Here is a 27,170-nt window from a genome sequence, read left to right on the forward strand (position 1 = left end):
TACCTGCGTGATTGCCAAATGATGGCTCATCGTTAATTAGTTGCTGCTAAAACACAATTAGTTACAGGAACTACTGCAGGTCCTGTAGGAAGCTTGATATTGATGGAACAGCTGTTGCAGATTATTCTCGTTCAACAGCATTAGTTCAGAGGGAAAGTCGTCGCTTGCAGTTCTTGGTATACTCACTGCTAGCTTTTTCGATGTCAACATTGTTCTCTGAAAGGTAAAGACATCATCCCAGTTCTTGTCTTAAATTAGCCTCTACTTTTATGAACGTGGAGGCCCGGCGTTTTGAGCCCTACAGTTCTCCAACGTCGCGATTATTTAAAGTAATTGTCTGCTCCACTTGCCAAAAAAGATAAGACAAATTTATCCTCGATTCTAAGAACCTTCTGAATATTAGAAACGATTTCCTTTCCCTGAGGTGATTCCAAAAACTGAATTCCCATGTATTTAAATATTGTTGAAATTAAAAATCAGTCACAAAATTCCAACTACAAATCATGGCTTTTCATTTGTCCAAAAGGATTTTTTTAGGTCGGATTAGTATTGGGGGAGAGAGGGAGGGGAGGGCTTAATATCGGGGGAGGGGGATCTCTCGTCTCTTGCAGCTCCTGGTTTGCTCGTGTCGCGGCGTTTGGTAGCCTGCTCCGAGGCTACTAAAAAGATTTAGCTCAGTGGGTTACCAAATTTTCTTAAACAAGGGGCACCGCGAGAAAATACAAACCTGGAAGCACTCTTGCATGTTTTGTTTTTAAGACAGCATTCCACAGTGCTCCTGCCGCCAAGAGGATGACAAGAAGACCAGCGGAGATGCAAAGCAGGATGTCAGTAAGTCCCATATGTGAAGGTGTGGTTCCTGTGACATCACGGTATTTGCCGTGACTGTAATTTTCAACGCAGCGATTCTATGGTAGAAATAAGGTTCGCGAGTAAACAACTCATTCTGCTAATTCACTGAGCAGTACGACTGTCATCAGTTTAGTACGAAGGTTACCACGTCTAGTAAGGAAGGTCGTCGTTGGATTGTAACTGCAGTTCGAATTATGAAAAAGTTGACGAAGGCCCTTCTTTAAATGCAAATGTTATGGCGATTTGTAAGTGCATGTGTGCTTGAAGGGCGAATCAAATGTTAGGGTGAGAAAATCTGTCTGACCTGTTCCACGTTTTTGCTTTCCGAGTCTGTCTCGTCCAGGATGTTAGATGCCAGCTCATTTAACAAGGACTCCTCTTCGTCCTCGTCCTCGTCCTCGTCCTCGTCCTCATCCTCATCCTTCTCCTCCTTCTCCTCCTTCTTCTTCTGTTCCTTTGTCTTATTTTCTGCCCATTGTCCCAAACATTTATTAAATTTCGAATGTAGTCTCCACCTTTTTGCTCTGCGTGGAATTTCCGCTCCGATGATAGGCAAGACATCCAGAACTTTGACGATCTTGAATTCTCGTTTTGTCCCATTTTCCTTGCAGGAAAACAGCCACGCTTTGTCAATCTTCCCGTCCTGAAGACTCTGAAATAGATCTTTCTCTGCAGAATATTCTACGAATAAAAATAGAATAGAATTTTAATAGTAGAAATTTAACATAGGGTTATGAATCTCCTACTATATGACTGAGGTGACTGGATTTTTTTTTTTTGGGGGGGGGGGAGGGGTTGTTGGATGTGAAGGTGCTTGGGTTGGTCGATTGGTTGACGAATGAGTAGATAGATGGATGTGTAGGTAAGCTGACTACTTGCGCCATCACAAATCGTAGTGATGCTAAGGGAGACTGATAAAATGAAATTATAGTTAGAAGATTCAAATTAATTCTGTTGGGCTTGATTAACGTGCGAAGGTAAAAGATAAAAATTGAAACCTAACGGAATATTCAGCATATACCTATCAAGTTAGCTCCCTCGCGTTGATTTGCGAAAAATTCCTTGCTTCCATAAGGCACGCCGATCTGAAATATTCAATTAAAAGATTTGTTAAACAACTGATATCGCCAACCCAAAATCCTGGAACCATGTCCACGATTATGAAAAGCCCGACCATGTACTACACAGCAAACACAACCAGAATTTGAGAACGCACAAAAAAACTACAATACGCTCACTCTCGGTTTGTGCATTCAGTATCAGTGTCACGTACTCACATATAAACGAAGGAGGGAGCGTGGCCCAGTGGTTTAGGGCGCTGGTGTTGTAATCCGGAGGTCCCTGGCTCAAGGCCTCCACCCTGCCACTAGCGGGATTTGTTTCTCGGTAGTTCCGAGTTCAAATCCTCGGTCACGTTTTGTAAATAGCCAACTGGTCTGCCTCCTGCCAGTTGGGATTTTTAACTATGTTACGTTTATTTGAAATATTTATTTTCTTTGTTTCAGTGGCATGCCTGTAAACTAGCTAAGCTTAGTGCTTTTATAGCTAAGTACATGACCACCATGCTCGTGTCATGTTGATTAATTCACCTTCACATTTCATTACGGAGCTTAAAATTTACCATCTTTATTAACTTATCACTACTCACGATGACTTCGATAGCATTGATCCTAGCAGTACGCAGGACACCTGTCATACATAAACTCAGTTAAATGACCTTGCTCTCCATGAGTTCTCGTAGCTCAGTGGATAGAGCGCCCGGCCGGTGTTCGGGAGGTCATGGGTTTCGATTCCTGTCGGGGACTCAGAATTTTTCTTTGTCCCATGCTCGTGTCATGTTGATTAATTCACCTTCACAAGATTTACATTTTACATTTTTTTTTACCTGCAGTTTGCCAACATTGGATCTGAGCGCGCATTGTTTTCTTCATCTTATTTATTAATTCATGTTTGCTCTTGTGATTTGTCAATTAAGCGGCCATATTCTATTGAATGGCCAGCAAAAATTTGGACTGTTTTTGTCATTATAATGTCTCGTGATTTATCATCAACCTTTCTCAACGTTCCGACTGACAAACAAAAGTGTAAAACGTTTCGATTCCTTAAAATATTAACGTACGTAGCACATTTAAAGCCGTTCGGTGTGACTTGAAAGGACAGATACACAGTAGAGATATAATAAGTATCTTGCTAGTCTCGTCTTCTCGGTCCATATAGTAGTTACAGATTTTCGTTTTCTAGTTTGAATTTATGGCACAGGCGATAAAATACAGTATGTCAAATTTTGAGCCGAATTAATTGGGCCTTAAAAATTCAAAGCGTCAAGTTAAAACCAGGCTTAAAATGGTTTCATACGTTGTAACCAAATTCCTCATCCAAGGGGCGGAGACCATCAGCTGTGATGACGGAGGCGATCTGGGCAGTAAAGGATGTCGTCAGCAACATTCCAGTAAACATCCAGAGTGAAGCGTAAACTCGCCCCAGGAATGACTTCGGCGTCTTGTCACCATAGCTACCGAAAAAAGTGATGTTTGAGAAGCCGTACCTTTAAAACTTTGGTAACTGTCAGCAATGAATGAACGAACGAAGAACGATCAAACAGATATATGAATAAATGAATGAAGGAATGAAGGAAGGAAGGGAGTAAGAGATTGAAGGAATAAATCAACTAAAAGTACAGTACAAACAATGAGCAATTATATGATTGATTGATTAAACAAAAGTTTGGAGTGAATAAATCAGTGGATGAACGAATGGAGTAATAAACAGGCGAATGGATGAATCAACGAAAAGAACAAACAATGGAACGAATCTATGATTGACTGATTGATTGATTGATCACAATATGGGCTCGGGGCTAATAAATGAATGAATTAACGAACAATTGAATTATGAATTAAATTGAATGATGAATTAGATGAGGTATTTACCTCATCATCTCAAGTTAGTTTAATGGGTGAGATCAGTTGACTTTTGAGTCCACGTGGTTTGAGCATCTCTCTTTATAACGTAAACGGCACATTCTCCTGTTCAGATGAGTGATGCTGATGTACCGTTAAAACTCATAACTAAACGACCTTAAAGAAATAAACGCGGGTAGAAAAGGAACTCATGTTTTGAACCCGATATACAAATGTACTCCGTCGCTCGAAAAAAAACCTGCTTTTAGTTTTCCCCTTTTTGGCATGTTACTAATGGTTTCAGTAAAATGTGACGAACAATAATAACAAAGAAGACGCGTGTAGGCGTCGTACGCGTAAATCCATAGTGTCGTTACATCAATTTCAATGTCGCTTTTCTTGTATTTTGATTAATGGATAAACTCTGCTGAAACAGGTCAGAAAGCTGTCAAAACTTAAGATGTCAAACCTAAACAAATGATCAAAAATTTAATCTAATGGAAACGATGACCTCTCGCATAAATTGCACAATTTAGACAGTTTGCAGGGCATCATTTTCTGTTGTTTGCGAATTAAAGTAACGCTATTATCGCTCCCGGAAGACAGAACGGGGGGAAAAAATGCCTTATCCATGGGCGTGCGTTAGATACGAGTGATAAATAACCAACGAGGCGAGGAGATAGTAATTGTGCTACTCCCTGTTTTTCTGTTTTAATGTTGCGTCAAACCATCGCGATTGGCATAAATGTTTTTTACAACGGTTTTATGAACAAGCAGCCCAAAATTTGTGACACGCTGTTCATTATAAGATTTTTTTAATGACGGGGGCGTAGCCAGGATTTTTAAAGGGGGGGAGGTCACACTGTGCCAAAGTGAGGGTACTTACGCTCACCTGTTGTAGGTTGATTACTTAAAAAAAGGCTTACAAAAGGGGGCAGTCACGGGCACCCCTAGCCCCCCCTAGCTACGCCCCTGAATGAACACCAGAGGAAAGCAAGTCTTTCTAATGTAATAGTCTCCTCCAGCGATGTCTATATTTTAGTAAGTCACAACTAGACGTTTAAGTCTAGCATGAAGATCTGAAGTGATCGCGGAGTGAAACAAGGATAGTTTGTCGGTTCATTCCGTCAATCGTGCCATGGCTACAGCTTTCGTTCATTCAGTTCTGATAAGACAAACATTTACAAGCATATTCCGTATTTTTTAGTTTCAAACTACGTGTATTAATTAGCAGCTAGTTAATTGTGATATTTTTCCTTCTGTTGCACAACAAATACTCCTTACATTTACCCATTTTCAGTTAGCCATTTCAAATTTCGCAAATAATGTAAATTTTCTAAAAAGGTCTACTTCTTGTGACAAACTAATAAATATCCGAGAACCAATAACAAAGCTAGAAATTCAATAACAGACGGTTTTAATTTAATAAGTTAGAGAATTAAATATCGCGTTGGGTTTTTCCCGTTTTTGTCGTCCGCTGTTTACCGCTTGAAATTTCCTTTTGTCAGAGAGCCTGCTTTGACTCCTAACGACAAACGATGTCTTCCTCTCTTCTTATCCTTAAAATCATCGGAATTCTCTTTATGTACATATTCATAACTAAATAGTTTTTTCAGGATAATTAAAGATGTATGTAAATCCTTACCCCACTGTTGTCATGGTAACTATTGCCCACCACAAACCTTCTAGAGTCCCTCGCCAAAATGACTGTGGAAAATTCCCGGAGTTTGCTCTGTGATCCTACAAGAGAGGCACATAATTTTAATGTTACTTCGGTGTGCTAAATGTTCAAACTAACTGTAACCAACCTACCAACTGACCGACTAATTTTGACTGAATAACTGATTAAGTAACTACCTAACTTCCACTAATGCGTTAATTAGATTAACTTAGTTAAATATTTAATTAGAGCTTAATGACCAGTGTAATTATATATTTAGCGAACGCACATCCATAGCTCATCACGCACTAATACACCCATCAAGTGGCGCGTTTGCCAAGCCTGGACCCATTTTAAAAACCCCCTCCCGCTGTTCTTCACGAAGTAAAAAACCTGTCGATTGTCGAGTGCTCATCAGCTGGCAATACCTAAATGCTACAAGATCGATTTTAACCCGCTGGGCAGCAGCTTCGCGTCACCGCACCTACCATTATTTTGCCATGAGAACACCGTTTTTAATGAGAATAGCGATATAAATATAGAAATACGAATGTGACTTACACGATCGAAAGTTGACTCCGTCTGAGTTCTTAGATGGACAAATTAGAACCCTTGGTTTCTCGGCCTTTTGCCCCGTTTTGCGTGAAATAATGATAACATAAAGGCTTTTATTAATACTTACCAGAAACCAGATTATGATTCCCGATATTGTAGCCGCCATCAAGGAAAAAACAAACAGCTTCCATATTTGAGCACAAGCGCTTAAAATTTGGCTTGCAGCGTTGGTCGGGTTTTCCTTCGTAGCTAAGTAAGGTCTTGGTAGCACTTTCAGTGGAATTGTGGGATTCTGAGAGATGACCGGGAACGTGATTTTCATCCTTGGCCCATGATCGCAAGGACGTTTGTCCTCCTTAATAGCCTTAAGGCAATTATTTGTGACATTTGCGATTTTACGAACTACATTTTCCCAAACAGACTCTTCACGCTCTAGACCTTCGGGAAAAAACCCAAATGGAAACTTATTATCTTTTATAATCTTAACACAATCGGTTTGATATTGTAAACGTACACCCACTGTGACGCTTAACGTAACAAAGAGACCGAGAAAAACCTTTAGAGCCATTTCCCTACAAAATTATGACTAACTTTTTCCTTCTTCTTGCAATGCTCACTGTGTTTATTTAAGGTAACATCATACAGGAATTAAGTTGAATTAACCAATAGTTTTATCGCTTTTTACGTAGTCCAGTTTGTCAGTAAAACGTATTATGCTGCACTAAATAGTAAATATTATTAACTTGCTATTAGTTAAAAACAGTATCATAGAATAAAAATAGGTATCATAATAAGTACTTTTATTTATTTATAACCAGATGCTTTTTTATGTTTCTGTGGCAAGCCATGTAAATGCAATGGAGACGATTTTTGACTCGCAGCAGATCAACACAATTGATTGAAATTCATGAATAAAATAAATTTGGGAAGCTGACACTCGTGTCTGTGGTTACATCGGGTAGGAAGCTAGGCTGTTAACGTTCTTAGAAACAACAGCAACACTTCTGGTATTTTGGCACGATGAAGCTAGGGCTTAAAACAGCCGTAGATGTTTTTTGGGCTTAAAGATGTCAAAACTTTCCCGCTGAAACTTAACTACTCGCGCGCACCGCATAAGTTTAACGCCTGAAAGATTACTGTTACTAGATAAATATATTGGGAATTTTGGCCGAATTTGGGTACGATAAATACTGATCTAATCTTACAATTCTGGGTACGCTTCCGCGGCATATCATTGACAAGTTTGTTTGGTCTCACCATGGGTACTTTAACTCAACGTCTAGCCAAAATACGAACCATGGTTCGACCTAACACGTTTCATGCGCCGCTGATACCTAATCGTGCCTTTTGATAGCTTCGGGCCGGAGCAGCCAAACTTGGTATGATTAGGTATAATGTCAGAAGGTAAATTTTCTCTTTTCGCGCCATCATTGTGCCAACACCTCGTCCTTGTTCCGTGTTTCTATCGGGTCTTAGTATAATGAATACCGTTGTCTTATTGCCCACAACTCTACTCGCCATCTATATTCTGTTGTAGATAGCCTGGAAGTGAGCAGTTGACAAAATGCAGCTGTTTCTTTGCGTTTTCTAAGTGCCTGCGAAGAGCAGTTTTAAAATAAAGTTTTGAACGACTAATAGATTTATACTATTAGATTATTCATTCCTGATTACCCAACTACCTGAACTACCACGCGATACAAATTTCGAGCTAATAATCTTAAGGACGTATGGTTTTTATTACTCGATCGCTTTGTGACAGGCTGTTTGCTAAACACATTTAATTTATTTGGCACCGGGGCAGAAAATAACGTCTGATAGCACTACTTAAATAAAATGATTGGCAACCGTCGTAAAGAGCTCTTAACTATTGGTTGCTAGAATACAATACTGCTATGATGTAAGCTCTGAATAAAAACAATGATTTAGTCCAAGGAGGAGGAATAAGTAGCGTCAATTGACTTCGGAACAGAAATGTCTTTAAAAACTCTTCTTCGTATTTTTACAGCTTTAAGCGTTGTAGTGAATGGGTATCCACGGAATCAAACCGATTGTGTCACCTTCATAAAGGATAACAAGTTTCCATTCGAGTTTTTATCCGAATCAACTCTGAAACGTAACCAGTCTGATTGGGAAAATATTACTCGTAGCATCACAAAGTTTACAAATTTTTGCTTGCTGAAAAGGAACGTAAACGGTTGCACAAAGCCAGTGATCAAAATTACTTTCCCAGTAATCTCTCGGAACCCCACAATTCCACTGAAAGTGCTACCCAGACCTTACTTAGCTACGAAGGACACATCGTCGAGCATGGCAAACCAGGTTGCATGTGCGTTGGTTCATATGTGGAAGCTGTTTGTGTTTTGCCTGATAGCAGCTGCGATATCAGGGCTCATGATCTGGTTTCTTGTAAGTATTAAAAGAAGCTGTATATTATTTTTCCACGCGAAGCGAATTCGTAGGCCGAGCGCGCAGGCCTTGAAGAATTTGTCGTCGCTCAAAGATGTTATGAGACCTTATGAAGAATCGATTTTCGTATGAGGTAATGCGTGTAGTTTGTTTGATGGAAGGTACTCTGGTACATTGTGTCCTACGGGGGCACATTTTTGCAGGGCAAATGGAGAAGGCGTATCAGCTGTTCAGAGAAAAGCGAAAAATCTAGTCTCGCCTCATACTACATAAACTGGAATTTAAAAGGCCCGGCCCGTATCTATCGAACCTTAATGTTTGAAGAAAGAATTTGCTTTGAATGTTCTTTACTATGCGATGCGAACTAACACGAATTGCCGATAGGAAACAAAAAATAACTGGACTTTCTCTTCATTGTCGTTTAAACGTCTGCGCAAACGTATTTACATTCGGGTTCGAATTAATTAAATGATTAATATAGATCGTTTTCAAGCACGTGAGTTCATCATTCCAAAATCCAAAACTAAAAAGCCACGAAAGTTTTTATCCTCATCAGGCGTGAGAGAATCTAAATTTATATCTGTTTACAACTTTTCAGCTCAATAACGTGCTTGGGCTGGAAACCAGCGCAGTATGAAGTTCAGAGTTATGGCGGTGCGTGACATACCTCTCCGATCGCGTTTGTGGAAAAATATACATTTATCTAGTGATTTCTAGCCTTTTTAGGAGTTCAAGTGTTAGGTAAAGTGCTTGTGTGAATGTTTGCTGGTTCAGTTCAGATAATCAGCCGCCTAAAGTAAACCAAAGTAAGTTCCAGATGTTTACACTATTTTCCGGCCGCCATGGTGGAGCAAAGAGCTCCACCAACATGGCGGCTCCATACTGAGCTCTGTAAAGTTGCGCAAAACATTTCGACGAATATCTGAAGTTTGGGAGAACGCAGAGACCTAAAACTTGGAGAGGTGTCTTCTTTACCTATCTACTGTAACATTACAGTTTCTTGACTTTATCCACTGAATAGTTTTCGATTTAGTTCTTCGTTGCGATCTATAGCGTAGATAATTATTTATTCAAGGTTTCAGTCTCAGATAACAATTTTGAAACCTGCGCTACACACTTTTAAGAAAGCATGGAATTGTTTTTTTTTTTGTTGTTGTTGTTTTTTGTTTTTTAAATTCATGTTCAAGAAATTCTTGCAGATAGGTTTGACTGGCGATTATCAATTTCTGTTAATGTTGAAATAAGTGCAAACGAAAACTCGAAAATGAAAGATGTTGAAGTTAATATGCAGTATTCAATGACGCTTTGGTAAATCTATTTTTGATATCAAAACGGTTTGCGCGCCACGACAGTTCTAATGTTCTCACAGCCTTTCAGCAGAAATTTAAGGAAAAAGAAGACAATTCAAACTCTCGATTGCAGAGTCAGAAAATTCGGAGGCGATAATAATAGTAATTATGGGTTGCTTTTAAAGACCATTATTTATCATTGCATGTTCAGAGATATTGATCACATACACCAGCTGCCTGTTTAGTTAAAGAACAAATATGCGATATGTGCTGCTGTGATAATAGCTATGTGCAATTGTCTTCATAGGATCGCAAAACGAATTCTGATCATTTTCCAAAGTCGTTTTGGAGGGGGACTGGAGGAGGTTTGTGGTGGGCAATCGTTACCATGACAACAGTGGGGTAAGCTTTTGCATATACTTTCAAATATTCTTCTGTGGATAAAATGCCACAGATCAGGAGCAAATGATTTCATTCTTTGGTGTTGGTACCATATAAAATAAAGAGTTCAAACACCAAACGCCGCAAATAACAAAGAGGTAAAATAAACGCGATGCTCAGTATTCCAAGTTAATCCGTCTGGTTGGCGTCTGGAGATCCAAGCTTTGTTTTATTTGTCACCTGCAAAGAGTTTAGAATTAAAAATAACGACAATGACATTTTGTTCTGAAATAAAGAAAACAGTTTTCCGCAATATATATTTTCTCCGAATATTCCAAACGTTAAGAATATTTTAATTTCTACTTGTTGGTTTTCCCTTTTTTCGATTGATGAACATTCCTCGCACTGGAAGTTTTAATCTGTTAATAGATTTGACATCTTTTTGGCATTTTTTGACGTGTTCCGTTAGATTTGACCAATGAAAATCAAAGGCGTCTGGCACTAGGGTCGACGTGTTAAAATTAACAGTTATCTCATGCATTGTAAGAAGTCACGAAGCAACAAGAAACTAGAGTTGTTCTCGTTGCCCTTCGATCAAAGCCCGTGCTTCTTTCATTTTCGTGCTCTCCAAAATCTTAACTCGATTGTAAAAACGTATCTAAAAGGATGAATCAAGTGTTGAATTTTGTAACATCTCGTTTGGAAATGTAAAAAAGAATCAGGGGAAAACTATGTTTAGTAAGGTTTAATTAAGCGAAACGTGATGGTTGCCATGCCAGGTGTTTCATTGCGTTTATCACTCAGGGTTGGTAATTTGGTAATCTTCTCATGCCCACGCCTCTGATGCGTCATGGGATTATGACGCACACTGTTCGTGCTTGTACTGAATTGGGTTGCTATTTTGAATCAGTTTTGAAGCCGTCATCAACTTGTTGTTCGCATTGTCCGTGCACTTGTTGTCAGAACAGTTTTGATTATTGGTTACATCGAACAGAAATCAGAAATTTGAATTTCATCCAAAGCTTTGTCGATCGATAAAACATAGACTTTTTCAGTATTGGGGTCAAAATATTAGCTCTTTGGATCAATCATTCGATCATTCAGTCATTCATTCATTCATTCATTCATTCATTCATTCATTCATTCCATCCATCCATCCATCCATCCATCATTCATTCATTCATTCATTCATTCATTCATTCAATCAATCAATCAATCAATTAGTGAGTCACTCAGTCTGTTCAGACAGTCCTTCATCGATGTGCTTAACAACAGTTGTTAGATTTCAAAAGAATATTTCATTTCCTCGGTAGCTATGGTGACAAGACACCTAAGTCATTCCTGGGGCGAGTTTACGCTTCACTGTGGATGTTCATTGGAATGTTGCTGATGTCATCCTTTACGGCCCAGATCTCCTCTACCATAACAACCGACGGTTTGCGCCCTTTAGATGAGGATTTTGGATACAAAGTATGAAAGCTTTACATAACGTCATAGCTAAGCATGCAATCCCGAGAAAAAACCTTATAACACTTTCGGGAATTTGAAATTCAACTTATCATGCCAAGGACGTCCTTGGTAAATTGTGGTAGATTAGAACTTATGAATCTTTGTACATATCAGAAGCGAATTACTAGAACATAAATGCTTCATTTTGGTCATTTTTTGGGTAGTATTCTCCTCTACCTCAACTCACGCGTTGTTGAGATTTTACTCGTCAAGAAGTGCGTTTCGTCTCAAGTTACAAAAGAAGGAGGCAAGAAATTTACTTCGATTTAGCCATCTTTATCAATTTGGCGATAATTCGATGACAAAATAGCGATTGACTTGAATAGGACACGTCTAATTGTGTTACCGGAGACTAATCTGATAATCTACATCTATTTTCAGATTGGCATCCCAAATGGAAGCAGGGAACTCTTCAGGGCTTATTGTGAAGGAGCTATTTTGAAGCGTATGTCTTGAAATTCCCTGACGTCTTATTTGTACCTAACCAGCGAACCAATCTACCAAACAAATAACCAACCAATCAACCAATTAACCAAACAACCAACCACTTACCTACCCACCCACCTTATCCTCCGACTTAACTGATTTCCTCCACATAACGATTTGTTATTTTTCATATACGTAATAGTAATGGGCCACAAAATCGGCCTCGCGCTGCGCGCTCGTTCAATTTTGAAATTAATATTATGGGTGACAAATTACTCCTTAATTTAAGCGCGAAATTTCAGCGTTAATTTAAATTGCCATAGCAACGTTTGGCCCTAAATTTCTCGATAAAAAGTCAAAAACCCGCGATTGTAATCGTAATTTGTCACCTATGTTATTTAAAGGTAATCAAATGGTATGCTCGTGAAATTACAAAATAATTTCACTTGCGTTTTGTCAAAATTCTAATAGTTATAAAAATTTTGACAAACCGCGCGTAAAAACATATCTTAACTCTTCATCATACTAATCCCCCAGTAAGTACTATTAAACTTCACGCTCCAGCAAAATCGAAACTATAAACCCAATAAGCAAACTGTTTATGAGATTAATTTTAAAAAAAAAATCAAATTTTCTCAGTCTCAAAATAATTTTTTACACAGATTAGTGTCAGGAAAGAAACATCACAACACCACTTCTAAAAATGAACACGCAACCTTGCTTTCCGACTTGAATGTTCCAAATCGTTTCAGAGTTCAACAGCGAGCAAAGTATAGCTCACTGCAGCTCAGGGCAGTCTGTATCACAGGTACTAAGTGTCTTCAACACTATTTCAAATGCATTCGACAATCACCAACCACAGAGGACACAAATTTCCGCTGTCATCAATGCTCCTTTCTTCAAACCACGAATCGAATGAACTCCAATAAGTCGATGTGGACCGCAACCGCAAGTTTTCTGAACGGCTTTTTAACTCCTGCATTATTCAAGACATCGTCCAGGTTTTTTCGGACCACGGGGATTTGCTTTGATGCCAAAAAATGATTTGACTTTTTCATCATTTTATATAAGATTTGTAGATCTCGCATTTTAATCCTGCCTTCGCTGTAAGTTTTCTACTCCACGACAAGCGACGCTAGATTTAAGTTTGAGAGTGGCGTGATTTCCGTGAACCAATCACAGTTCTTTGCTACGTATAGCAACCAGAGAGTTTTCTGCATTTTGTATAGGCAATGGATTATGCCAAATAAAACAAAGAGATTCCATGTTACAGTGCGTCTGTTCAGTAATAGAGGACAGATGACGTCAAAATGTGGTAAGAACATCAGTGACACACTCCGCTATCGCCTCGTGGGCCACTTTTTTGTTCTTACTATCTTACTGTCATTTTGACGTCATCTGAGATCTATTACTGAACAGACGCACTGCAAGATGGAATCTATTTGGTAAATAGAAAACGATGAGAGAATCAATGAAATTCTCAAATTTCCAACAGAACACAGCTGAGTGTCTACTAAAACTTGACAAAAACATGGAAAATGTTTCTATTTCTTAATTTCGTTCTATTGTGGCTTTGATCATAGCGTATGACACAGAAGTTGAACTCCTTCAAGGCCTTCAGGACGATAAAGTGGCCAAAATATGGCTGTTTGACTGCAATGATGAATCTGACCTAAAACTCAGGATAGTTCATGTCTTTCCCGTCAACCCTGTCATCGGAGCGCATGTTGAGCTGGTAGAGTACAGAAGGAACTTACAGAAATACTTCTTTGAGTGTTTGGATCGATGGGCAGAAGAGGAGCATGGAAGTTGCTATGAAGAACAGGTGGCATCGAAGATTTTGAAAAAGGGAGAACTAGAATGTCCAAAATCCGAAAAGGTGATTTTATTTGGTAATGGTTTTGATTCAGTTTTTATCTTGTTAGTTAAAAATACACTCGTGAACCATGTTCTAAACAATTATTGCTAGTTTTAACCGTCAAGATCGTAAAATTAATCGTTTGGGATATGCTTCTTAGCATGGTTTTGATTGGTTGATTTCACGTGTGATCCACTAGTTATGCGTTTGTCGTGATCCCAGATCCAGTCAAAGAATCCAGGCAGTCAAGAAAACAAGCACAAAGAATGGTGCCAATTGACGGAGACCGAGTCATCGTCCCCATCATAGCTAATTAAGTAACGTTACGTATCTGGGTTACGTCGGGCTGGCAACACAGTTTTCGCAGCACTGGCAATTTTAAATACATAGTCAATAAGAGTCGGAAACATCATGAGTGATTTAACAAAGATTCCTCAAAAATGTCTCATGCATGTTGCTCAGACTGCACTTGGCGACGATCTTAGTGTTGAGTTTTACCTTATCCAGTTTTAAAGTGTTTAAAGTTCTTAAAGTGTGAGTAACTTGCGAATAAGGATACTGTAATTAAAGTAAAGCCTATCAGAAGTCTTGTATGCTGCCCTGTTTTCCTGCGATATTAAGTCGCTGACTTGCCAGTATTACCGGATTTAAGCCAGCTGGATTTGGGTACGGTAAATACCTAATAGTTCCTACGTAGTTTGGTACTTTTCGGCGGCATAACATAAGGTTCCTTTGGTATAGGGGAGTCCTTGTTTACAATATTTGCCTCATTAGCATAAGCAATTTAGTTTCCGATGGAGCTACAAATAAATCAGTTTTGAATTTTCAAAGCTCATAGTACGATTAACTCAGCCTATAAATATGCATATGAGCCTGATGTATTGAATAGTTTTTGTTCAACGAGGGTTTAGTTACTCAAAATTTTACAAAAGACAAGCTCATTAGCGCTTTTGCCACCCAGAAATTTTGCAGTTTTTTAAAGGCAATATCTCCTTGAATATTACACCCAAAGAGCTAAAAATTTCACCACGTATCAAGTTTCACTAGCTCTTTAGCTGGCTGGAGTCAATTCATAAATAGCAAGTTACTTTCCGTATGGAAAGCCGTATACAAATGAGCAAAATGTAAACGATGACGTCAGCATGAATCCCCCTATTAGCATGGGTTGGACTAAACTCGCCAAGTTACAAACCATGGCTCGACCAAACTTGCCTGATATGCCGCAGAAGTGTTTCAGCAAAATGCTGTTGGATGCACCAAAGTAAGCAAAATGAATTACTTACCATTTACAGCTCTTCACGCGGCAACACTGTTTTGAAAAACACCATCTGGGAAAGTACCTCGATGCCAGGGAGAATAAACCGCCTCGCATGGACGTTATTGGTATACTTCTATGCAGTGCTGCTGCTCTTCTCATCACCCTCTTGGCGACTGGAGCTTTGTGGAATAGTTGCTTAAAATCAAGACGGACAAAAAAGTCTTGCGGTAGGAATTTTCTCGTGATCTTAATACACTGTGGGTGCTTACCACTTAGCAAAAAAAATCCGGAAATTTCGGTTGAAAGTCAAATGGAACAGTAATTTTCCGGAAAATCCGTTCGGAAATTTTAGACTACCTCCAGAGGTAGTCCTCTTTTTCCATTCGGAACGGAACGGCGGAAATTTCCTTACCATTTGGTAAGTTTTCCAGTTTCCAGTCTCTCAGCCGAAAACAATTACAAGAAATCGAATTGCGAATGGTAAGCACCATCTCGTTCCGTTGGTTTCTTGATTTTGGAAGAACCCTTACCATTATTCAACGGTCATCCCAACAGCTCGTTATCGCTTTTGCTATTATCTTTTTAAGATTTCAAAGTAATTAATTTCAACTGAAAAAAAGACATAAATCGGATCTGTATCATGCGATAATTGGATAAATCTTCAACTAAGATGATAACTAACTTTCAGACAACACTGACAACAATGTTAGTATCCATCAGGAAGTGGGTACATAAGAATTATAACTGAATGTTTTCATTCCAATAAAAGGTGCGTTTCTTTGGGGTGATCTGAATCAGGATCAGTGATCCAAGATCACTTGGATCATGGTGCATCAAAGGAACCGACGAATCCACTCTGGTCATGGATTCATCGGTTCCTTTGATGAACTAAGATCCGAGTGATCTTGGATCACTGATCCTGATCCACATCACCCTAAAGGAACGCACCCGAAGATTACATAAGTGGGCACGAAGTGAGATAAATTTTTGACTAAGATAATACCTTGAACTTTCAGACAACGTTGTTGATAAGGAGCTGGCAGTGGGTACACAAGAATTACAGCCAAGAGCGGTCGTTCTGAAACGAGAAGAATCGGCAACAGGAGTTTAGTCAATGTCAAGTGTATTACAGGGTCCATAGTGTTTTTGTAGCTCATTATACTTTTAGTCGTTGGCAACCATTATTTTGGCTCGCCAAGCATCGCGTCTCTCACCATGAAGTGACTAAACTAAACCATAGATAGCAGAAGTCGAACCAAATCACTTGCCACGGTAAAAAATTTAAGTTTAGTTATTTATTTCATTTATCGATATTTATTTATTCATTTGTCACAGGTTCCTGTAAAGATTCCGATAAATCAAATTAACAAATACGTATCTTTGAAAGAAAAAGCCTTTGATAGGAGCGTTAATTGATGGCCTAAGCCAGTTATAAGAAAGAGTAATGAGGCTTGTCAATCCTCAACGCACAGAAAACAGTGTTTTCGTACATAAAACTATTTATGTCCCATTACTAAAAGTGCTTTTGTACGTTTAATTTTGTCAAAGATACATTAGGAAAACATGCTAGCACGCACAACTAGTAACAGGATGTCAGTGTCTTTATGGTAGCATGGTAACAACCTATGCCCGCGGAGGAAACAGATGACAATCAGCGTGCTGATTGGACAAAAAGAAAACGGTCTTCTTCATCTGTCAAACTAAAAGGTTTTTTCAAGGCTGACTAGCTTAGTACTGGTCTCCCTGTCTGCTGGTCTTTTTGCTTAAAATGTTCAGACAGGAAACATGGCGAGTCACATCATAAGGTACTGAGTCAGTTGAGTACTAACCGTATAAGGCTAATTAAGTAATTTTTAATTAGCATATCACGGATAATTATACGGTTCAAATAAATATGTTATTTGCCGGTTGGGAGGTCCGTATTGTCAAACAATGTGACCGAGGTCTTGAAAATTCTGCCCGAGGCTGCAACAACAAAAATTTATAGCTTGCGAGCAGCTTAGCAAAATATAGTAATCTGAAATCAAATATAAACACAACCGCCCCCAAAGTATTTAATTAATTATTTTAAAAAAGTAGCATTTTTATAGTTGAAGTGAGCCTCAATTCATTCCAAACATTCGATGGAGCTTTTTAAGCTGGTTAATATATACATTTAATTTGTACAACGGCAAATTGTTAAATCAATAAACATATAAACAGGAAAATGACTTTAATTTCTCTTTATTTGTAAAATTAATACAATGACTCATTTCAATTGACAAAGGTCGAGTGGCACTAACATTAGTTTTAACTTTAATTTTAGTTGCATTTCAATATTTGTCTCTTAGCTCAACCAAACGGAGTCCAAGCTATTCAAAATTTCAAATCGGTATTGAACTTCGCTCAGAAATGACTTGCCGGCAATTGCTTTGATATACTTTCGTTTAAATCGACAAAAAGTTTGTCTGCACTAGGAAGCCCAACGCAAGTAGCCATAAGCAGCGTGCGAGTTGTGATTCATTCTTAAACAACTTCGATTACTTTCACTTTTATCCACAACCCCCTGGACATTCTTCTTCGCGATGCCACGCGATCAAGTGCAACCACTGCTGCCCCGCTCCACGACGTAAAACCAGAGGCTGTCCTTTTTTTCTTTGCGGTTCTACGCCAAGTCTCCCTCGGTCTACCACGTCGTCTCTCTCGCTCCGGAGCTCAAGTTATTGCTGTCGTGGGATGTTGGTTGGCATTCATTCCGAGGATGCAGCTAATGAACCTCCAGCGCCGCTGGTGTATTTGTACACTGATGGTGCTGATGGTGCCGATGCTAGCCCGGTTACGGATCTCGTCATTGGATATTTTCACAGGCCAGTAGATCTTCATGAGCCTGTTCAAACTCTTATGTAGGAATAAATCCAGCTTGGTCATACGCCACGTTTCCCACCCATACAGTAGAAAAGCTTGTTTGAAGAAATATCGTTTTTTTTTTTAATCAATAACTTTTGCGGAATGGGGGGATTGGCCGCATGCCCATCCACCAAGCTTGAGGGCCAGGGTTTTTGTCAAGGTGGCCTCCCTTAGCCACTAAATACCGTTATTTCAAAAGGCACCGGATACTCGCCTTATGCCGTTGTCGCTCAGGTGCAGTAGAGCTGTGACTTCGATCAGACGTTATAAAATATATATAACTGATATACTATGCGCGCTCTCATTGGTCGATAGGTGTGTTTAGATGAGAGTATGTAAACACGGTTGTGACGTTTTAGATTCGCGCGTATTTTTCATAAATATTTTATAAAAGCAATAAAGTACTTTCTCCGTGTTAACATGGCCTCGGCTAAACAAACCCTCGACTACATCTTGGGTTTGCATGACCGTATCGACGAAAAACACGAAAAAAGTAACCTATTGATTAAATACAAATTTAGTAATTAATAAACAAAAAATATGCTCCATGTTTCTATCTAGTCGTAAAAACAGGAGCGTAAGTTAATGAGAACGAGAAATGCTGTGGGAAGACCTGCCGCAGACGTCCATTTCCAAAGCTTTTTCGAGTTCTCTAGAACTTTCAAGAGTGTATCGACAACTCGGTAGAAACACTGAGAAAATATTTTGTATTTCTTTTAGAAAGCGCCGCGGGAAAAAGAAAGGAAAGTTCCTCGTTTGTTTGGATCAACAAAATGTAAATTCTCTTTGCTCACGTCAAACGTTCGTGCTAATTCTGTGTATCTGTAGAGTTATAGGAGTCCAAGGTTTCTTACAAAATGGCTTTTTAATTGTTTGTACAATCTAGAGCTCGATGGATAAAAACTTTTTAGAAATTTAAATTGAAGAGCATCGTTGCCATTTGATCCAGTTTTTGATCAGGTTTTTCTCTTCGACATTTTTTTGACAGCCTTTTGATGGGTTCCTTTTTGTTTTATTTTTTTACGACCAATGAGATCTACAAAGTGATGTACTTGCTCTATCTGCTCATAACTTGTTTATGTGCATCTGTCTCACTAAACTGTGCCCCCTGTACATACAAATTTTTACTCTCGTTTATCTTTTAGCATTGTGAATTGTTGGCACTCCTCCAGATTCCTCTCCTGTTTCTTCACTATTCTTTAAATGGAAACATTACAAATAAACCATATTTAAATTTTCTTTTTTAACTTTCCGCGTCGGTAATTGCTTTCTACCCGCCGCTGTCAATTAATTCAATATGATAAAATCCAAGAATCGCTCCTCTGCCCCAGGGTAATAACTGCATTTTATGCAAAATATACTATGTTAATAAACACCTGCAAACGCCATTTGAAGCTTTCGTCCAAGAAGTCAAAATTCATTATTTTCTTAAAATCATCGCACAGTGTATGTGGCTGAGAATGAACCTCGGTCCGTCCCTCTTCAAAACCTGAAAGTGAAATTTTCAATGACTAAACTAACTTTTGTAGTGTGATCACCTAGCGGGCGAGGAGACTGTCCCCTCATAAAGATTACAACACCGGACGAACTGCTGATGCTCGCTGTTGCAGCCGCATTTAATTGTTATTTTTTCCGTTTGTGCGTACATTCTTTCGTGATCATCGCATTCTTTTCGTTTATCTCGCTTTCACGTTATCGATGTTCTGTTAGGTTTTTTCGCATAATTTTGCTTTGTTTCAGCCCCCTTTTGTATGCGTCTTTCTAGTTTATTTGGGCATTTTCTTCGCGACGCTACCGTCATCTCGTCTCTTTTACCGCCCTGTCGTTTTCCTTTTACGTGTACCTTAGCTTCCTAGTCATACAACGTTTGTAAGTATCGTCTACCTTCGGCTCGTTATTTCTGTTTCTTTTATTGTATTCGTCTATAACTTGTAATTTATTTTTTTTGTAGCAACCGCTCCCTTTTCATCGCTTCTGTTCGCACTCGTTAAATTGTACATTTCGTCTTAACGGTTAAAGGCCAAGTAGCGTGTTGGACGTTGACTACAATACTCGCTTTTGAGTTCACTGAAACCATTAAGGGTGCCAATGTGTGCTGCATCTGATAAAATAACAAAAGCTGGAGAATGATTGGTCTTATTCTCTCTTTATCCTGCTTAAAATTATAAACGCCGCTCACTCAGTGCCGTCTGACTGACTGAACAATTTGTTGTTAGAAGCTGTGACTCCTTTGCTGAAACCTGGAAAAGACCTGCGAATGTTTTTGTACCTCGGTACAACAAAGTACTCTCAATGTTTGTATAATTGATGCTCAGTTAGGTGAAAGTATTAACTTTTGAGTTTTAATTATTCATTTAAACAATAGTTATGAACGCGCATAACTAACTAACAACCAAGTTGCCTCAGACAGGCTAGACTGGTTATAATCACTTGGCGGTTTTATTTGTTACAAGCCTGTGCGCGACTATTTATCGAAAGGGATATTGTCTGAAGCCTTCATAACCGCCGACGTTCCGTCCTTAACTGAAAATGACTGTTTTGGAAGTTTTGTTCATTGTGACTTACTTCTGCGGTACTCAAGCAACGGATGTGTCAGAATTGCAAACCAAGTGGGAGTATTCCGGCTACCAAGAGAATTTTCCGTTCTTTACGGCCGAATTTGATTCTCGATTAAAAGCATGGAATGAAACCTTGATCAACGCCAGCAGATACTGCTCAAAGTTAAACGACAGTGGCTTTAGCACAAAAACAACACTCACATTCTGGTTTCCAAGTTTTGACGTCGATCGTGAGGAAGATTTTTTGAAGTTTGAAACCTTTCACCCAGTGCTGGTGCGACAGAAGAGTCGACACGATCTCGCTACCATCGCCTACTTGTCTATCTTAGAGTTGTGGCCTCTTCTGGTGTTGTGTTTTTCATGTGCGGCTCTCGCAGGAATGATCATTTGGGTTTTAGTAAGTATAACTTAATAGGCTGTATAATAGCTAGTTTCCTTTACGTGTAGCGTGTTACGCCGACTCATTAGGACATTTCTTAACTTTCCCTGCTCTCAAACGGATTTTAGTGACAGCACTCTCCAGCGGCAAGAATAGCTGTTTTGCAGTCGAGCGGCCTGAAAGCTTTCGCGTTCTTGAAGAAACACGAAAAAAGAAACAAACACATCATATGTACTTTGAGCTTCCATTGAAAGGGTTTTCAGTCACGACCAGCATCAATAATGTATGCCTTTAAAGAACTGATGCCGATGAACCATTTCTCAATTTGTAAAACACCATTATCCATTTTTATTAGCGCCAACACTAGCCACCTGCATCAGCTGTAGAACATTAAAGAGAGTCTATTTATGAATATGATTCCAATATTATCTACCGGAGTCAAACGGACATATCTTCCTTTAGGGCCTGTTTACGTGGAGGGAGGGTGCCCCGGCTAACCGGGCTACCCGGCTAAGCGGACTACCCGGCTAGAAGGGTTGACACATAGCCCGCCTTTACATGCAACTCACCTAACCGGAACAGTGAGTGGGCTGCGTGGGCTATCTTTTGAGCGGCCGCTAAACACAACAAACAAAATAGTAAACCAAAGAAACTTTTTGGCGGCAAGTCTAATTTTTTTTATCGCTCATTCCGCTAGTGGCCTCTTTTCAGTGTATAGGGAAGTGTATAGTGTATAGAACTACGAAAAAATTCACCTCGTGCCGCCATGTTTTCGCGGTTTATCTCACCTTGGCTAGCCGGGATAGCCAGCCACGAACCGTTTACGCGGTAAAAAGCTATCCGCCTAGCCGGGTGCCCCGGGCAAGTAGACAGGGTACCCCGGGTAGGCCGGCTACCCTGGCTAGCATGTAAATGCTTCAATACGTTTTCTAAAGAAACGTATGAGAAGTTAGCCCTCCCAGGGTAGCTCGGTTAGCCGGGTAGCCCGGTTAGCTGGGGCACCCTCCCTCTAAGTAAACAGGCCCTTAGAAAACAGTCCTAAGAAAATACGCGCGCTGATTGGTTAAAAATCGTGTTGCTATAACTCGATAGAAACACAGAACTAGACCGAGCTGTTGACGTAATGATGGCGCGAGCAAAGAGAATTTACATTTTGATAATTAAAATTAACAAGATGTTCCTTCAGCTAAAGCTTGACTTTTTTTTCAAGGATAGCGGGTCAAATCCAGAACAGTTTCCGAGACGATTTTGGAGGGGAATTGCTGACGGCATGTGGTGGGCAGTTGTTACCATGACAAGAGTTGGGTAAGTCAACAAAGAAACGTTTTTGACCCCTGGAGGACGGTTTCTTTAGATTTACGACAGCAGCTTAATTTCCTTGTCTTCAAGTTCTCTCTAATTGTGTCGTGGCTATTTTGGGCCGGATTGTTCAACGTCCTATTGAACTAACCCAAGATCAGCGTTAATTTTAATTTCAGATTTTGTATTTTTTTTAGGTGACGTTTTCTGTTTTTATTATTTGTCCTTCAGTTTTGAGCTTGGGTAATATCAAACTATACAAAAAATAAGAAGTGAAAAACATTTTATAGGGGAAAAATTGATACTTCGCTTAACTTTTAATCATTTGTTAGCGTTAAGCCGGGTTATTGTAAGCCGAATTTCACTAATTTTTACCTCTCTTAAGTGGCCACCAATGTTTAGCACTATGTGGGGTCACTTACCGGTAGGTTCAACTCCCGGGTTCAACTTCAATAACTTAGCACGTTATACGTGTGTAGGTATGGGGACAAGGCTCCTAAATCATTGCTTGCCCGGCTGGTCGCAAGTGTGTGGATGGTCGCAGGGATCATCTTGCCGACGATGTTTACGGCTCAGGTCTCTGCTCGTCTGTTTACCCAGGAACTGGACCGTGGCAACCATCTGTTTGGTAAAAAGGTAAATAGGCAATTCATGTGGTAACTGCACTCGCATTTTACATTCTACAATCTGACTAGAAAAATATTTGCAACCGTTGAGACAACTTGTGACATTGTGTTTGACTCTTTGAAGTATCCTGATAGGTTCATTCTTAAAAAAAAAAAAAAAAAAAAAAAAACCAGGATTAAATATATATAACGTACTCTGCTACTTGTTACTTAACATACTCTTTTATTCATTCCTTGAAGTTCTTAGGGAGATATTCATGAGGTGTCTTATTTTATATTTACGAATTTCCGTGACATAAATCCCTGTAAGCATGCCTGCCATGCCCATTGGTATATACGCTTGTTATCTACACCTCACCTTGCAACATCCGTGCACGTGATCCTAGCATATCCTGCATAATTGTAGCTGTTTTACACCTGCCACCACACTTCATAGCTAGTCAATTACCAGCCATGTCCTAAGCAACACTCCCCAGTTAGTCCCATCAAATACAGTGTGGTCTAAAGCTTGAAGTATTCTTGGGGAGAGTTCTACGGAGTAGAGATGATGTAGAGATGAGAGCGCTCGCCTCCCACCTGGTCCCATACATATGTGGTTTGAGTGTGTTTTTGGTTCTAGTCTTGCTTCAAAGATATTTCTCTGCCCTCTTCCTGAGGAACAAACGTTTCTACATTCCAGTTTGACGTCAATAGAGGGTCCGCATGAAGAGCAGCTGTTATGCACTCTTAAGATCATTAAATAGCTTAAAATCAGGATATTTAGCTTGTGGAATCTGTCTTTCTATAGATTGGAGTTCCGCCTGGACTTTCTAAGTCATATTACGTTGATGACCAGATGACATATTCTATTGTAGAAGGTATTGCTAATTTAGTGATTTGAGCTAATTTCAAACGACTGCTATAAGACTAGTTTTATTGTATCCAAGTATAACACAGCTTAATAGTTCTTCTTGCAAAATGGCCCAAAGAAAATATGGGCACCAACTGGTTTAAAATTGTGCTTATAGCTTCTATTAAACAATTAGATTATTCGCTCTCGATTTCTATCGCGTGATAGTTGACTCGCGCTGCGACCTCGTCAGCTATCACGCATAGAAATCGAGAGCGAATAATCTAATTGTTTTAGTATAAATCTACAAGTTCAAAATTTGTTTAAATCCTCTTCATAGACACTTCGAAAACGTCAAAAAGCGGCCGTCATTTTGTCAATAAGGGCACACTGCTACGCTACTCACTATTTATCATAGAATAGATAGTGAGTAGCGTAGCCAATCAGGGAACTGCATTCGTGATAGAACACAGTAGATTTATACTGAAACTCAACAGAAACAAGGTACATGCTTTCTATTTCTTTCTTAAATAATGTATTTGTCAATTTGAGTTACTATCTTTTATTTTATTTTATTTATTTATTTATTTATTGTTTTTGAGGGTTTTTTTTTTTTTTTTTTTTTGTTAAAGGAAGGCCTGTCAGTTGTCTGGGCTATACAGGCCGGCAAATGATATCCGAATGAAGCTTACCTCATATGCACCTTACATTGTACCGCAAATGATCCCCAGACCGCAATCATCAATTAGTTTTCAAAATTCTTTAGAAAACCACTCTCTTTAGTTGTCATGTGGACAATTAAGTAGTCGGAGACATGCGTTACTTGTAGGAAATAAGATCAAACATTTTCGCCCATGGGTCGTTTAATCAACTAATTAAAGTATTTCAACTGTTACAATTTTAGAAATAAGTGACCCCTCAGAGTCTGCAAGGACTTCGACTGAAGAAATGGATTCTGTAGTGTTGTTCCACTGTGACGACAAAGAACTTTTCAAGACCTTGCGAGTGCTTCAGTTCCTACCTCAGTGCGAAGTTGGTGCAGCGCTGCTATTTTTGATAAGCGACCCATTTGCTGACGATGACCACGCAAACGGCGAAAATTCTAACGACATGACAGCTGTAGAGAGTTACGTCAAATGTATGAAGACACTGACACGCCTAGCCCGCAATCGCCGCCATGCATTAACAGGAAACCAACGAAATAAAGCGTCGAAATCAAGCTCGTGCAAAGATCTCTTGGAGGAAAACGAAAAGCTCAAGTTTCAATTCCAATGGGTTTACTTTAAAGACTTAACACATTATCTAATCCCTTTTGGCGTTGTGGTTGGTACCCTAATGCTGGTCTCCATTATCGAGACCATCTGGGATTGCTTCCACAAAAAGGAGATCTACAAAAGTGCCACCAAAAGAGGTGACCGTCTGAATAATGTCTGAATGTGTCTTAATTTGACGAAGTTAAAGCCCGGCCCGTTATACAGACTCTCGCTTAACACTAACAACTTCTGTCATTGTTGTCAGTCACCTTTTTTATGAGGACACTTTATGCCAAAGAGATAATCATTAGTTGTTCACCAAAGGTTGAGCCATTCGTTTAATATCATTATTGTAGCATAAAGGGATACGGGTTGCCAGTATCGATCAATCCAAGTACATTAGCAGTAAAGCATTGCTAACCACCCTAAAGGTCGCCGCACACGAGGGGACTTAAGTCCCTACGACTAGTCCTGCAACTAGACGTCCCCTGAAGAGTTTACACGAAGGGACTGGTCGCAAGGACTTGTCCCAAGAACACTTTACACGAGGCGTTTTGAGGAACAAGTTGCAGAGACTTGTTCCAAAAATTCAAACCAGTTTGAATTCGTGGGACTAGTAGCAGGGACCAAATTTTAGTCCCTGCGACTAGATTTTGTGGCAAAAATGGCCAGTTCACGCGATGGGACTTGTCCCCGCGACTTGTTGCAGGGGCTAGTCGCAAGTATTGGTCCCCTCGTGTGTGACGACCTTAAAATGCGTGAAGATGCTTTTAAATCATACCATGTACGTTTTAACTAGTTTTTGGCAGCGAAGCTATAACAAAGCTACTAACTCTATTATTTTTTGAAATGTATGTAACTTTTTCGTATTCAGTGCTGGAAATATTGGTTTCGTTCTTTGTTGTAGGGTTATATATACCTCAATGTTTCCCCGATACAGACAACACGTCAGTTCATGCTCAACGTCTACCTTGATTACCTTGATTACAAATGATTGCAGTTTCCTAAAATGTACTTCTTTTCTCGCATTAGTAGATTTGAAGCTTATGATGAACTCAGCTGATCAAAGTGCAGGATCGATGTTCGAAAGGAATGCCGCAAAGGAGGAGAAGAGCTCGCTGAAGGTTGCAACTCCAGGTGATGAGGAAATCAGCACTCTTGAAATGCATGAAAGCCACCTGCCTTGTAATGTCAAGTGACTAAGTTAAAACAGTGCCTGCCGTCGCATAAAACCACTTAATGGTCCTTAAAATCTGTCGATTTTAGCCATGAACTAAACTAGATCAGGCTATTTTCCCTTTTATCATTCAATTATGAATGTTCATTTAAAATTGAAAAGAGTAAATAAGGATAAAGCTTTCATTAAACTTTCGGTATGCAGGAAATCTCAAGCGGTACACCCTTTTTAAATAAAATTACATAACTATAGTGTGACAGATTCAACCTAAAATAGCGTATTCCCTCAAATGTATTTCCTCTAGCAGCAAATTTCACAATTAAAGGGTTCCTCAGTTATAAGACATTTTAATCAAACAGAGGTGTTTGATGTCCTTGTTATAGTAATAGGTCATTACAGGAGGTAAGCGAATTGTTATCGGGGCAAATTGGGATAGACGTTTTGAGATTTTCTTCATAGTTTTTGGAAGCTAATATCATTGGGCTGAAATTTTGTTGCGATTACATGACGAATTTCAGCCCGGACTGAAATATTAGCCTCGACGCCAAATATGTAACTGCGCGCGAAGAGTCTCAGGAGAGGCGCCGAGAACATGAATCGTGAAAATAGGCGCATTGGTTCTCTCGCAGTTCAGCCTTTTGTTGGCGCTCAATTTTCAACCTTTTTGGGATGGTAACAGCCTACAAGATGATGGAACTGAAACGAAACTTGTCTTTTGCTACATATCTCTCAGCCAGAAATACACACTTGCATAGAAAGAGAAGATATCTTCAAGCTCGCCGAGTTCGCCGAAAGCATTGAACTCGAAGTTCTTATATTCCACCTGAGCTTTGAAATTTGCGAGACAACGAATAAGATTCTCTATTTCGACGCCTTTATTCCACTGAAATTGCTTCTCCTTCGTAGCGGCAGTCATCTTGTTTCCCATGGGATTTTTTTCCCATTTTTCAGCCCATTTGCCAGGTTTTTCAAACTGGGCAAGGATTTTCAGCCTGGGCTGAATTACTGCCCGAGATGAATCCTTCTCCATGTGATAGCCAATTTAATTATAAGAGGATTTGTTTCAGAA

At 39.4% G+C, this 27,170-nt stretch overlaps 3 protein-coding genes across 3 annotated transcripts; 2 read left to right on the forward strand and 1 right to left on the reverse strand.

Annotated features, from left to right (window-relative positions):
* Positions 1–695: 695 nt before the first annotated feature.
* LOC149098487 (uncharacterized) lies at positions 696–6,615 on the reverse strand. The gene is made up of 6 exons (XM_089278572.1): positions 6,095–6,615; positions 5,398–5,492; positions 3,208–3,364; positions 1,874–1,937; positions 1,157–1,533; positions 696–908 (listed from the first exon to the last, which is right to left on the reverse strand). Exons 1-6 carry the CDS (start codon positions 6,533–6,535, stop codon positions 696–698), a joined length of 1,347 nt encoding a protein of 448 aa, XP_089134698.1. The 5' UTR covers positions 6,536–6,615.
* Positions 6,616–7,908: 1,293 nt separating this feature from the next.
* On the forward strand, positions 7,909–17,301 carry LOC149098488 (uncharacterized). The gene is made up of 7 exons (XM_089278424.1): positions 7,909–8,373; positions 9,970–10,064; positions 11,357–11,513; positions 11,934–11,997; positions 13,562–13,857; positions 15,129–15,321; positions 16,111–17,301. Exons 1-7 carry the CDS (start codon positions 7,939–7,941, stop codon positions 16,203–16,205), a joined length of 1,335 nt encoding a protein of 444 aa, XP_089134550.1. The 5' UTR covers positions 7,909–7,938; the 3' UTR covers positions 16,206–17,301.
* A 1,322-nt stretch (positions 17,302–18,623) lies between these two features.
* LOC149098489 (uncharacterized) lies at positions 18,624–26,523 on the forward strand. Its single transcript, XM_089278198.1, has 6 exons — positions 18,624–20,935; positions 22,128–22,222; positions 22,696–22,852; positions 23,630–23,699; positions 24,576–25,082; positions 25,957–26,523. Exons 1-6 carry the CDS (start codon positions 20,510–20,512, stop codon positions 26,121–26,123), a joined length of 1,422 nt encoding a protein of 473 aa, XP_089134324.1. The 5' UTR covers positions 18,624–20,509; the 3' UTR covers positions 26,124–26,523.
* Positions 26,524–27,170: the final 647 nt, after the last annotated feature.

The sequence above is a fragment of the Orbicella faveolata genome, unplaced genomic scaffold, assembly GCF_042242905.1.
Source record: "Orbicella faveolata isolate gen_17 unplaced genomic scaffold, um_ofav_v1 contig_46, whole genome shotgun sequence".
NCBI lineage: Eukaryota > Metazoa > Cnidaria > Anthozoa > Scleractinia > Merulinidae > Orbicella > Orbicella faveolata.

Excerpts from the sequence above, each read along its gene's own strand:
- LOC149098487 (XM_089278572.1), bottom strand. The coding sequence starts at position 6,535 with ATGGCTCTAAAGGTTTTTCTCGGTCTCTTTGTTACGTTAAGCGTCACA. Across the intron at positions 1,938-3,207 it reads ATGAGGAATTTGGTTACAAC|ATCGGCGTGCCTTATGGAAG; the intron begins GTATGAAACCAT and ends TGAATATTTCAG. Across the intron at positions 1,534-1,873 it reads CGAGGGAGCTAACTTGATAG|AATATTCTGCAGAGAAAGAT; the intron begins GTATATGCTGAA and ends TTTTATTCGTAG.
- LOC149098488 (XM_089278424.1), top strand. The coding sequence starts at position 7,939 with ATGTCTTTAAAAACTCTTCTTCGTATTTTTACAGCTTTAAGCGTTGTA. Across the intron at positions 10,065-11,356 it reads GTTACCATGACAACAGTGGG|CTATGGTGACAAGACACCTA; the intron begins GTAAGCTTTTGC and ends TTTCCTCGGTAG. Across the intron at positions 15,322-16,110 it reads ACGGACAAAAAAGTCTTGCG|ACAACGTTGTTGATAAGGAG; the intron begins GTAGGAATTTTC and ends TTGAACTTTCAG.
- LOC149098489 (XM_089278198.1), top strand. The coding sequence starts at position 20,510 with ATGACTGTTTTGGAAGTTTTGTTCATTGTGACTTACTTCTGCGGTACT. Across the intron at positions 20,936-22,127 it reads GAATGATCATTTGGGTTTTA|GATAGCGGGTCAAATCCAGA; the intron begins GTAAGTATAACT and ends TTTTTTTTCAAG. Across the intron at positions 22,223-22,695 it reads GTTACCATGACAAGAGTTGG|GTATGGGGACAAGGCTCCTA; the intron begins GTAAGTCAACAA and ends ATACGTGTGTAG.